A 12,496-nucleotide genomic window follows, 5' to 3' on the forward strand; every position below is an offset into this window, starting at 1 on the left:
TAACATTAATGCACAAAAGCTATGGATCATATGCAGTTTTTTTTTGTTTGTTTTGTTAGATCTTTAAGCTTCTGGAAATGTATATAAAAAAATTTAATTCCATTTTGACCACATTAACTAAACTTGGTGTCCCAGAGACAGTGTTAATTAGATTCATGCCTTTCTCTTTTTATTACTTCTATAATGTAACACTTGGTCAGTCAGAATAGTGAAGAATTTTACACTTGTCAAAATGCATCTGTTTCTATGAAACGATGGGCAGCCCAAGGGCTGTTTGCCTATTTCTGGCATCCACCTTTAACCACTACACCACGCACTGCCTGCACAATTCTTTCCAAAATCAGCCTCCCTCTCTGTATTTCTGGTTTTATAATGACTAAAATTCATCAACTACTCAACCCCACAAGAAATATTGATTTGTTGCAACAATACTTCCAGAGGCTGCTGTCCTGTTTGTTCTCACTTCTGAAACAGATGTTTTGTTGCAGCCAAGCTTCACATGGCCTGATAGGACTACAGCAAAAAAAGCGTTAACTCTTGATTCTTAAAAAAATCTTTGTTAATAAACTTGGACTTTCTTTGAAAAAAAAAGACAGCTTGCAGAGTTAGAGCAGCAACTAATGACTGCCTGACAGAAAAAACCCTACTATTTAATGATACCAGCTATTAGTGTCTAATACTAATGACATGCTGAATGTGGAGGAAAAAAAAAAACATGTGGGCCATGACTTTGAAATTATGCACGAATTGCATGTCCAGGGTATCCGGGGTGGGGGAAGGCTGTGCACAGGTGTGTCAATTATAGATGTGTATGTCAGCAATCAAAAGATTTTACACCAGCATGATAGATTAATCGCAGCTCTTGTGGGTGTGTGAGTAGCACTCAGTTGCTGCTGGACATTTCGCCCTGATTTTAAACTGCTGGTTCTTTCTATTAGCTTCTTTGTGAAAATGGGGCAATTTTCATCTTTTCAACAGCTATGTGGAAGAGTTCAGAGCTCAACCAACCTTGCACCCTGTGATTAGGATTTTCACACAGTCAGCCTTTGGTCACAATCTGCTAGAGAACAACTGTTCGTCTCTGCCTGAGAAGGCTCATTCTGATTGACATCGGTTTCTGTGATCTCAAAGCTTAATTTTATTGTAGCTCTTTTTTTTTCAATAGCCTGCAGGCATTTTACAGTTTTTCATTGTTCAGTATGAATTGTTTTGATTAATGTAGATTTAAGGAAAAATGGCATGAATCTTTGGGATAAGCACATGCTGGGATGTTATTCTGATAAAACGGTATCCCAGTATTTTGACAGAAATGTATATAATAACCTAATGCATGTTTGCATTGGGTCTTTTCTTTCTGCACGGAGTTTGCAGAAACGTGTGCATGCGTGGGTTCTCTCTGGGTACTCCAGCTTCCTCTCACAGTCCAAAAAGCATGACTGTTAGGTTATTTGGTCTTTCCAAATTCTCCCTAGGTGTGTATGAATGGTTAGTTGTCCTGTCTGTCTCTGTGTTGCGCTGTGACAGACTGGCAACCTGTACAGGCTGTCCCCTGCCTCTCATCCTGAACGTTAGCTGGAGAGAGGCACCAGTACCCCTCCTGACCCCCTGCCACTAGTCTGAAGGAGCTGAGTGGGGTAGGTGAAGGGACGCTCTGTGAGGCAGAAGCTCGACTGGAAACTGCAGTGTTTAATTTAGGCTACTTGTATTAACATTAGATTCTATCAACAATTCTTTCCAAAATCAGCCTCTCTCTCTGTATTTCTGGTTTTATAATTATCATTTAGTCAGCTCTTATCATTTAGTCCAGGGATCCTCAAATCCTAAAATTTCACTTTGAGGGTCTTGCCAGGGACAAATCTAAAAGTTTGTGTCCCTGGTCCTAAATAATCGAATGAATTGTTTCCTCAAAATGCAGTCATGTTCTCTAGGTCATGCAAATGACATCATTATTTGACTAAAGTGTGTTGAAGCAGAAACATCTAAAAATTGCAGGACATTGTCTCTCAAGGCCTGGATTTGAGGAATCACAGTAACTTTAATATAAATGACTAAATACTTACAGCAGATGGGGTAAAGTTTTGCAGCAGTTTCAATGTAGTTTTTAGAGAAACCTGAACCAAGGATAAAAAGCTCATTATTTGCTACCTGCTTGGGTAGAAAGCCTGCAGTTCTTCCAGCCAACTGAAATCAGTGCCCTGCAAAGAGTGAGGGCGAACGGTGCTGCCCTTCTCTAGTATATTTCATCAGGAGGACATTAAATTGTATGGACAGTATTGTTGGAAGTTTAAAAGCATTTTGGAAACTTATTTTGAAACTTTTTAGATTTTTGTGTTATCAAAACCTGGCCAATTATTTGTTGTGAACCTTCTGATGCCTGTCTTGGAGCAATCTCCCACCTCTACTCATTCCCAGTGGTAACCATCAGCTTCACAAAGCCAGCTTACCGCTCTACCACGGAAAGATTTTCCCATGAGACATTGATTGGCAGGAACTTTCTCAACATTTCAACATGAGCGGAGAAGTAAACAAGTGAGCTGCAGGAAGCTGTCATTCAGAGTAACGTGTTGTTTGCTATTTAAGCACTGAGATGTTAAAATGCCAACAAGCAATTAGCATAGAAAACAAAGCTGTGACAGGTTATTAAATCCATACAAATGACCTCTCTTATGGTAGCCAAACTTAATACAAAGGTCAGACTTTTATGAGCAGAATAACTTGTACTAATTATGCTTGATTAATATGTAGTTTTCACTGCAAAATTAAAATATAACATTTTTTTGCATTAAATCAATAATTTTGACAAATGATACAGCTTTTTTTTTTTCTTTTTTAAATTGTTTCCTAGGTGCCAATCTAATACGATTACCATGAAAATAAAAACATTTCTCATTCTGTGGCTTGTTGCAGCTCAAAAAGCCATTTAATAAAATTTCAGGCTACGGCAGCCAGCAGCTAACAATCAGGCCTCACTTTTTTTGTTTTTTATTTTTATGATGTGTCACCACTTAAAATATAACAGCCATTCCTCAGTGTGGAGTCAATTTGGTGGTGCTTGAAGGTAATGACCACTTACAACATGTGATTGCCTTTGCAAGGAGTGACCATGTACTTGACAGCCACCTAACAAAAGGCTACTCTGCGTGTTTCTTTCCTAGATTACCCAGGAGCAGTTTATCCTGGCCTCGCAGTCCCTGCACCTCCAGCGTCCGGGCTGTGAAGCCGTATATCCAGTGGGGCTATACGGCTGGAGAAAGAGATGCCTCTATTTCTTCCTGCTGCTGCTCCTGGTCACCATGATAGTAAACCTGGCCCTCACTGTCTGGATTATTAAGGTCATGAATTTTTCAACGGTGAGTTCAGCATGTTCTTTGCATTGGTGGTTTGGTTGGGTAATTTTCAAACAGTTCTCACAGACGGCATTGAGTTTCTTGTTACATAGGAGTTCTGTTGAAGTTTTCAGTTGTAAGAATTTCACTTTTCTGTTTTGCAGCTAATAACTAGTCAAACCAGCGCCAATGCAACTGCATGATAAAAAATGTGTTTGTGATTAATGTGAATGCTATTTTAACCACTATCATGCCTTCATTAATGTTATTCATGGGTGGAAATGTAAGTCTTGTACCAGCTTCTGAAACTTGGTTTTGTCACAATTTTTCAATCCTTTGTGATATTTGTCTTGATGCAAAAACATGCGAATAAACAACTGTTTATTTAAACATCATAAGGTTAGCTGTTCTATCCAAAGAACTGTGCTCCACAAAGTTCACCCTCTACCATGCAAATGTCTTCCTTCCATTTGTCCTTGTACGAAAACTTTCCACAATGCATACCGGTGGATTTTATTATTATTATTTTTAGTACTAGTGTGCTTGGAACAGTTTTCACAAATAGTAAAGACATTTGTGTTTCTTGGTACCAAAAGTCAGTATCCGGGTTGTACTCATGGAAAAACCTACCTAAATATTCTCAACAGCTTAATTTATTAGAGTCTAACTTAATTTAATTAGATAATTGAAGTTTAAGTTGCAGATATGTCTTGTTCTCTTTATTCAATTATCTCAATTAACTGTGAGGTATCAATCCTCAGGACTGGAGATGCCACAGGTTGCAGAAGCTCATATAGGTGTCTTCTGCATTGAGATTGACTACAGTGACAAAGATCTTTTGTTTTTACAGTGAGGGAGATGCATCACACTGACTCCACCTAACGTTATGTGACACTAGTGGAGGAGGAATCTTTCATAGAGGAAACCACACATTAAACTCTGCTGCTCAACCAATAAATGCCCTTTTCTTCCACATGTCGCTCCATATTACAGGAAATAAACAAGATTTCTTGCAGTGGGCGATTTGTTAAGAAGTAAATCTTTTTGCACTGAGGCATAATAATCTGCTACCATAATTACTGTGTAGAAATTCTGCATAGTTATCAGTATTTTTTTTTACATTTTTAAATAATATCACAGAGTGATGATATTTTGGGATGAATCAGAGTCTTAGCAGCAGTCATTTGGACAGTTTAAAAAAAATCATTGGGAAAGAACACTGAAAAAAAGAGAACAGTTTCAACTTAAAAACATATTACATGTAATTAAATTTGTCAAACTTGACTTACTTTTAACATGGCAAATTGATAGACTTAATGTCTTGGATAAACTTGATTTGATTACTTGTAACAAGTTAACTCTTATAAATTCCAGCACCCTTGTAGTTTTTTCAATGAAGATGATGTAAACTGACACTTGTTGAATTAAGCTTTTGATATGCTATGCTCAAGAGTTTATTTTTAATACTGGCTCTCAGTCACATTTATCATTTTATTATAAAATGTTAATTCTAAGAAAGATTTTTTTTTTATTATTGTATCCAAAACACTGTTAAAGCCAAACACAAGTTACACTTTGTGCCAAGTATGTTAATAAATATAATTTTCTTTCCTCACTTTAACTTCGTCACAAAGACTTAGTGGGGAAACTACATTTTTAAAACCCCACTGGAAAAAAGGGTTTCTAAACATTGCATATTATGGTTTGGTTTTGGGCCAATCTTTGTTTTATAAAGAGTTGAAAACACTTGGCAGTGGACCTGCTGACATGGAGACTGTTTATCTGAGACAAAACCAAACCCAGCAGCTCCTCTGGGCTCCAGTGACATTTTCAGGGACAATGCACACTATTAACCATTTTGTCAACAATGTCCCAACGGCAGCAGTTTCCTTTCCTGTGACTGAACTTTTCCTGACTATTGGTACTGGCTCTGCTATTTCCATCAATCTGCGCCATGAGTAAAGTACATTTTCAGTGAACATTTCAGATCTCTGTGGGCCTAATGCTATAAAGGTAAAAATTTTAAAAAATAAATTCCTTCTTTTAGCAGTTGAATAGTTAAATCTAAGTGAAATGGGGATGGTCTCTTGAGGCTTTTTTAGGTAATCAAAAGCATTCAGTTTCATTCATAGTTGTTAAAGTCTACAATGTCATTTTAGTGGGGTAGATTTTTGTTTTCAACCTGACAATTTAAAGATTCTTTTTTTTCTCTCTCTCTTGTAATGCCTCTCTGAGCAATGTCCTTTTTTCACTCCCATGCTGCCTATGGAGCATTCACATCCACTCCAGTGACTTTAGCATCTGTCTGCTGACATACAAAGACCCAAACGCTCCTCTTGCACTCCTTTGATTTCTGTTCTGCTGTCTGTCCTCACTCCCTGCTCTCATATATGATAAAGCTCTCCCTGCTGTTGCTCTGCTTCTATATTCTTCTGTCTCTATCCATTTCTGCTGACAGCTCTATACACCCTTTCAGCACTTCCCTCAGGGCCAATCTCATCATACACAACCTCACAAAAGCTGTCCTCTCCCTCCACACTTTGCTTATTGTGCTGGGGCTGGACGTAATCTTGTCCAATTTCAGCTGAATTATCTGTGACCAAAATAATTTCCTGAATCGACGTGATGTAAAACTAACATTTATCTTCTGCTATTTTTGCAGCTTTGTATCCCTTTAGAAAAACAGCATGGAGCCAATTTATTTGTAAACCTTTCAGCTGAACAGGGAAAGGTCTGCCTCATCTGTCAGAATAAGCTGAACAGCTGGGTTGCTGAAAATTTGCAATTTTTATGGATGGGTTTTGTGTGTATATAGTGGTGTGAAAAAGTGTTTCCTTATTTCCTTTTTTTGCATGCTTGACACAGTTTTGTGTTTCAGAACATCAAGCCAATTCAAATGTTAGTCAAAGACAACATAAACACAAAATGCAGTTTTTAAATGTTTAATAAGGGAAGAAAATAATCCAAATTTACACTGACCTGTAAAAGAGTGACTGATTTATCACACCTGAGTTCTCCTTCCCTTGTCACTTTCAGGTCTGATTACAGCCACACCTGTTCTCAATTGTAGGACCTGTTTGATAAAGTGAATTACACCAAAAGCTTCTAAAACTTGGCATCATGCTAACATCCATATAAATGCGAAAGAAAGTAATTGAAATCTATCAGTCTGTAAACCTTAAAAAAAGAGACTGTGTAAAAATGGCCTGCATGGCAGGGTTCCAGGATAAAAACCACTGCAGAGGGGGGGGAAAAAAACCATTAAGACTTGTCTCTGTGTTCCCAGAATACTTCTGAATGATCCCCAATACTTTTAAGAAAACAGTCTTGAACTGACGGGGCAAAAGTTAAATTCTATAGAAAGTTTGTCCTATTACATCCGGTGAAAAAAATAACATTGCATTTCAGAAAAATAGCCTCATAATATCATACCAACAGTAAAATGTGTTGGTGTGTGGGTTTACTGGTTCAGGACCTGGAAGTCTTGCTGAGATAAATGGAACCATGATGTCTGTCCTCTACTAAAAATCCCGAAGGAGAATGTCCTGTTATCTGTCCGAGACCTCAAGCTGAAATGAACTTTGGTTCTGATCCAAAACACCATAGAACGTCTACTTCTGAATAGCTATAGAAAAACAAGTTGAGTGGCCTAATCAAAGTTCTGATCTGAATCCTGTTGAGATGCTGTGGTGTGAACTTAAAAAGGCTGTTCATGGTTGAAAACTTTCCAATGTGGCTGAATTGGAACAATTCTGATAAGATGAGTTGGCCAAAATTGTAATTTTAGATTTTGTTTTTCTTTCCCCCCATAAATGTCTTTACTTAAGAAATATGTTTTTGGTTACTTGTGTTGTCTTTGATCTTTACATTGGTTTTATTTTTTCTAAACACAAACGTGTGGGGAAAAAATGAGGAAATCAGGATTAGGGGAAACACTTTGAATCACTCTTTCTGTAATTCTAGTATCCGGTTGTTGTGTGTGTAAAGATTCTTTGCTTATCCGTTTGAATTTTATCTGAAAATGTGAGTGAAGCTGAAATAAGTGTAATGAGAGCTGTTGAATTAGGCCTCAAAATAAAAAAGCAAACTGTGTTTAACTGAAAACACTGTCTTAATTATCTGTGCTAACTAGAAAACCAGCCTGCAAGAAGATGCATAGACTGACCTTTCACCTCTGAATCAAAATTGGTGAATTTGAGCAGAAATGGAGAAAACTGACATCATATAAGGACATAAAAAATGCCCATTAAAGTGGTTTTAAATATTCTAAAAAGGCTTGCCTGGGACAAGCCCTGGAAACCTCTTGAACATGGAGACCGCTGCTGGTTTCTCTCTTCCAGGATAAAAAAATATTTAACAGGACTTTTTGGATTGACCAACATTCATACTGCTTATTAAGTCCTCTCAGTCAGGGATGATGACAGATATCAAGCAGTGGTAGGAAAGTTTCCTGTCTAAATGCTGCTGTGGCAGATTTCTGGTTATTGTCATCTTTTGCCTAACAAGCAGTTCTGCTCTCTTCCTCATCATCCTCTCCTGCTTTTCAGAGTCTAACTTTAATAAGTATATTAAAACCCAAAACAGACTGTCCAGCCATAGTTGCACTAAAAAATCTAATACATTTCTGATGACATGTCTTGTAGGAGTTTTGAAATCATGTCATGTGCAGGGTTTAAGGAAGTAACATGGCGATTTATTTGAAGTATTTTGAAGCCATAATTAAACATCAGTTCAAACAACTGAACTTGGGTTTGTATTTGAACATGTCACCAATCCAAGTTCTGGAAGAAGACTTGGTCTGTTACCCTCAAATGAAAGAAAATTGGTTTACATGTTTGAAGATAATCCAGGAGTCACAGAGGCTGGACCCAAGATTGAATTTGAACCTGCTGAAAATACTTTTCCTCCTCACAGAACAATTTTTACATTGGCTGCACTGAGAAGGTGCAACAAGAAAGGAGTTTCTGCTCAAAAATAATAATTTTCAGCCTCAATTATCTGATCTTTCTTATTTTTGCTACTTAAAATGGAAAATAATGGTCAGATTTGAAAAAAACCTTGGTTAACCTGGTAGCAAGTATAGTCTTTAATAAAACTCCTAAAATCTACTTATGCTAAACACTTATATTTTATGGATTAATGTTATCTCTACTAAAGCTGCCAACAATAAAATAAACATAAAAATGTTTGCATCAAGCTTAAAAAATGTGAAAATGTGTTGCTCGGTTTGTTCTCAATCATAATGCAGCTGCTTTCTACAAAGCTGTGATTGTTTGAGTCAAAACGGTACAGTCAGCACAGCCCACCGCAGTGTCACTGATTGTGTTTCAGGACGGAATGGGAAACCTGCAGCTGAACCACGACAGCCTTCACCTGGAGGGAGTCGGGGAGTTTCAGATGCCTTTGTATGTGAGCGAGATCCAATCCAGAAGGGTAAGTAGCTGTCTTTGCTCACCAATGTGAAGATCTCTTTAATCGCTTCTCTGAAACGAACATGAAAAGGCTTTTTCTGAAGCAGAAGATGGGCATTGATCGTTTGGTGTTTTAGAATGGATAAATTTCAATCAATCCATGATCAGCAAAGGCCAAATCAAGTAGCCCTTTGAAGTTAGCTTATGTTGGAGACATTCTCCTTACCTTTGTCCACTCACGTCCTCCAGCAGACACCCCTCCTCCCATCACCAGGACACTATAGGAACTATAGAATGGGGGGTGAACATGAAGCTGCTTACTGGATTTCCAATCAAGCCCCTGCAGTAAATCCTTTTGCTTCCAGTTCCTACTCCCCATTTTTTCTTCTTTGATGCTTAGCAAGAATATCCAGCTCAGTTTCCACATAAAAGTTGATCCACATTTCCTGCTCCCACGCAAATCAGACTCTCTGTTGGATCATCCTCCTTTTCAGTGATTAGACATGGCGCTGCAAGCAATTTCAAGCTCCGGAAGCAGGGGCTTCCCTCCTAATTTGAATTTTAGGAACGTCGATTGGGGAAGTTGCTCAGTCGTGGGTCCAATTTGCCACAGCAGAGTTAGAAATGAGTTAGATTATGCCAGTTTGAGTCAAATGACTTGCTCGTTTATATTTTTGGTAACGGATGAGAGTGCTACCGCCACCTAAGAGGGCAGTCCCAGTGGTCTACTCCTGTTGCAGAACAACCTGCAGGCATTTTTATTGTCCTATTTTACAAACGATGCTCTGAGTTGCCCTCTTATCTCCCACCAGCAAGTATTTTCACAAGGAACTCAATGAGTCAACCACACTAAAGAGATCAATTCCATGATTTTTTTATTTTTTTTTTTTACTGCAGTAATCATCCTCAAAATAGAAAACCAATAGCAAAAGCAGCAGGGAGCAGAGTTATATGAAAAATAAAATACCAAGCTGCGGCCTCCAGATTTTTGAGCTGTCAAAGTTCTGCTACAGTAAAATGTCCCCAGATCATGAAATCACTTCCTCCTCAATGCTTAAGATTGCATGAATTTGTTTTTTTCTTTTCTTTTCTCAGAATGCTGTTTGGCTTACAGCAAATATTGCATGTCCTTCGTTCTGGTACTTCTGTGTGTAATTTTAGTTGTTTTTAGGTGAGAATAAATCTGGAGTTCTAATTATTTCTGAATATAAAATGTTTTAATTACAATTTAATTTTTAAACTGTCTCCTCAATACTTTTTAAGACATTATGTTGTCTTACATTTTAATTATTTTACTTACATTTTTAAGTATTTCTAACTGTTAGTAGTGCATCAACATGAAGAGGAACAAAACAGCAAAAGGTGTCCTCTCTGAAAGCCTGTTTTCCTATCATGTAAGTGGAAGAGGTTTTTATGACTTCTAAATAAAGTTAAGGACCAAAGAATGAATTAAACATTACCATTTTAAATATTAAGATCTTTTAATATCCCTAAGAAACCATCCTTGAAGCTACCTGACTAATAAAATAAAATGTTACTATTTAGATTTTGTTTTCTACCAAATTTTCCTTAAACATTTGGGAGCAAAGAGAAAATGAGACAAGTCTTAGTTGACTAGAATTGGATACCAATGTCAGAGCAAGTAGTTTTCCCTTTGTTTCAGTCTAGCAATGTTTATGCAAAAGCATTTCACAAAGAAAATGAGATTTCAAGAGCTTTTATGATGAAGTGCCCTGCAAAAGCATTAACACTTGAGGTTTTTCACATTACAACCACAAACTTTAGTTTTATTCAAATTTTATGTGACAGAACAAAACAAGGTGGAGAAAATCTCAAACTGTTTTTGAAGAATATGAAAAACTAGACTGAAGTAGCACATTGAAAATCTCTCTGTCATTATGCACCATTTTGTGTTGGTCCATCATGTAAAATCCAAGGAAAGTACATAAATGTTTATGATTAGGATGTGACAAAATAGGAAATACTACTTTGAAAAACACTATTTTGCAGACTGGTGAGGGTGTTGAGTTTGATTTTGTGTTCATTGCCATTCTAGTTTTAATCAACAGGTGTATAAATTTCAGTTATAGCACAATAATTTATGCTAAATTGAATCCTAAATTAATTGAGTTATAAACCTTTCTAGTAGAACCTAAAGGGAAAAATGGAATGTTCTGTACTTAAGTATTTAGTGCACAGATGAAATTTCTGTTTCTAGGTTTGATTTTGTATTTATTGCCTGAAATAAAACCATATTTTAATATTCATCCCATTCTCCAACAAACTTTAATTACACTTTAAAATGCAGGTGTGTTTATAAATAACTTCGTTGTGTTAAAACCAGATTATTGTTTTGAAAAATGGTCAAATGAGGCAACATTTTGTCCAAATAATTGATCAAGTTTCTGACGTTCACGTTGCTAGCTCTAATTAGCTCCAGAGAGTCTGACTGATTTGAGAATAGCAGCAGGTGTAACTTTTTTTCTACTTCAGGCATTCTCGCCTTACCTGCTTGATGGCTGTCAGAGAAGATGGTGAGCTGTGTTCCTAATTTTCCTGCTGGAAAAGACGGTTTAAAACACAAGCTTGTTAAAGTCTCCAAGCTGAAAAGCTTTCATTCTGGAATCGGTTTGAGCTGGCTAACTCCGTTATGTTTCATTGCAAGGAAGAGTTTTATATTAGACTGCAGAGAAAGTGAGTGACATAAGTATTGAACACATCAATGCTTGTCTTGGTTTGAATAATTTTAATGGGGTCATTGATAGAAAATTCCCATCAAATGTCAGTCAAAACCAAAGTTACAAAGAAATCAAAGCAACCGACTCCATAAATGAAAAATCTTTTTATTTATCAGCTTATTTAATAAAAAGTAATGGCCTACATAAAGGCTTGTCATTACAAATGGCACATAGTGCGACAATTACCATTTTATGCAACTTTCTTTCTTTTACACAATGCCAACAGGTGAAACATCATGTTGTGGGCTTCCTTTCTAAACTTCTTAATATTCCATTGAGTAGTATTGGAAACATAATCCAAAAGTAAAAGGAAGAAAAACAGGATTCAGAAGAATAATCAAACGAGCTGCACAAGAGTGAAAATGCACTTGCATAAGAGACCTGAAGATGGCAATTACTCTGCTGTAATTGCCTCTGTGCAAAATCACTGCACATGTCTCCACTCCTGAAGATAAAGCATATTAGGTTTGTTTAAAGTTTGCTGAGGTAGATTTGGACAAGCTGTAGATATATTAGGAGAATGTCGCCTGACCTTTTGGAAGGAAGAATCATTAGCCTACAAACACAATGCTAACAGGTGAAACATCATGTTGTGGGCTGTCTTACAGCAGTGGTGGCAGACGCTATACGGAGACATTCTTTATGAGAATCTGAGTGGCGATAAATCCCAAAGACATCACATGGGGGATTTAGAAAACCTCTTTCATCATGTACCATAGCTTGAAAATCCAGGTCAGCCATCTGACTTGTATCCAACTAAAGAAAATCTATGGAAAGGATTTAAGACAAAGTTGCAGAGAAATTTCCTTCAAAACCTTCCAGAGTCAAAGACGGTTTGTGTGGAAGAACGAGTCAGAATTAAACCTGGGTTCAGCATTTAACTTATAAATGAGGTTTTGATGTCATCATCACAAAAATGTTTTTTCTGCAAACTATTAAATGCTCTTCTGTTTTGAATTATTTCAATTTCCTCATAAGCATATAAACTGTTGAAATGTTGAATATTTATTTCACCCACTGT

The 12,496-nt window shown here is 37.0% G+C and overlaps 1 protein-coding gene across 1 annotated transcript in view; it reads left to right on the forward strand.

The window, feature by feature from the left end:
- Positions 1 to 12,496, forward strand: part of LOC129373344 (zeta-sarcoglycan-like) — a 34,824-nt gene that overhangs the window by 5,680 nt on the left and 16,648 nt on the right. Inside the window, exons 2-3 of the mRNA XM_055051238.1 lie at positions 3,156 to 3,350; positions 8,658 to 8,759. Of these exons, the coding sequence (XP_054907213.1) occupies positions 3,156 to 3,350; positions 8,658 to 8,759 (297 nt within the window). The remainder of the gene's footprint in view (positions 1 to 3,155; positions 3,351 to 8,657; positions 8,760 to 12,496) is intronic.

Source organism: Poeciliopsis prolifica, unplaced genomic scaffold (genome assembly GCF_027474105.1).
Source record: "Poeciliopsis prolifica strain line A6 unplaced genomic scaffold, Auburn_PproV2 SCAFFOLD032, whole genome shotgun sequence".
Lineage (NCBI taxonomy): Eukaryota > Metazoa > Chordata > Actinopteri > Cyprinodontiformes > Poeciliidae > Poeciliopsis > Poeciliopsis prolifica.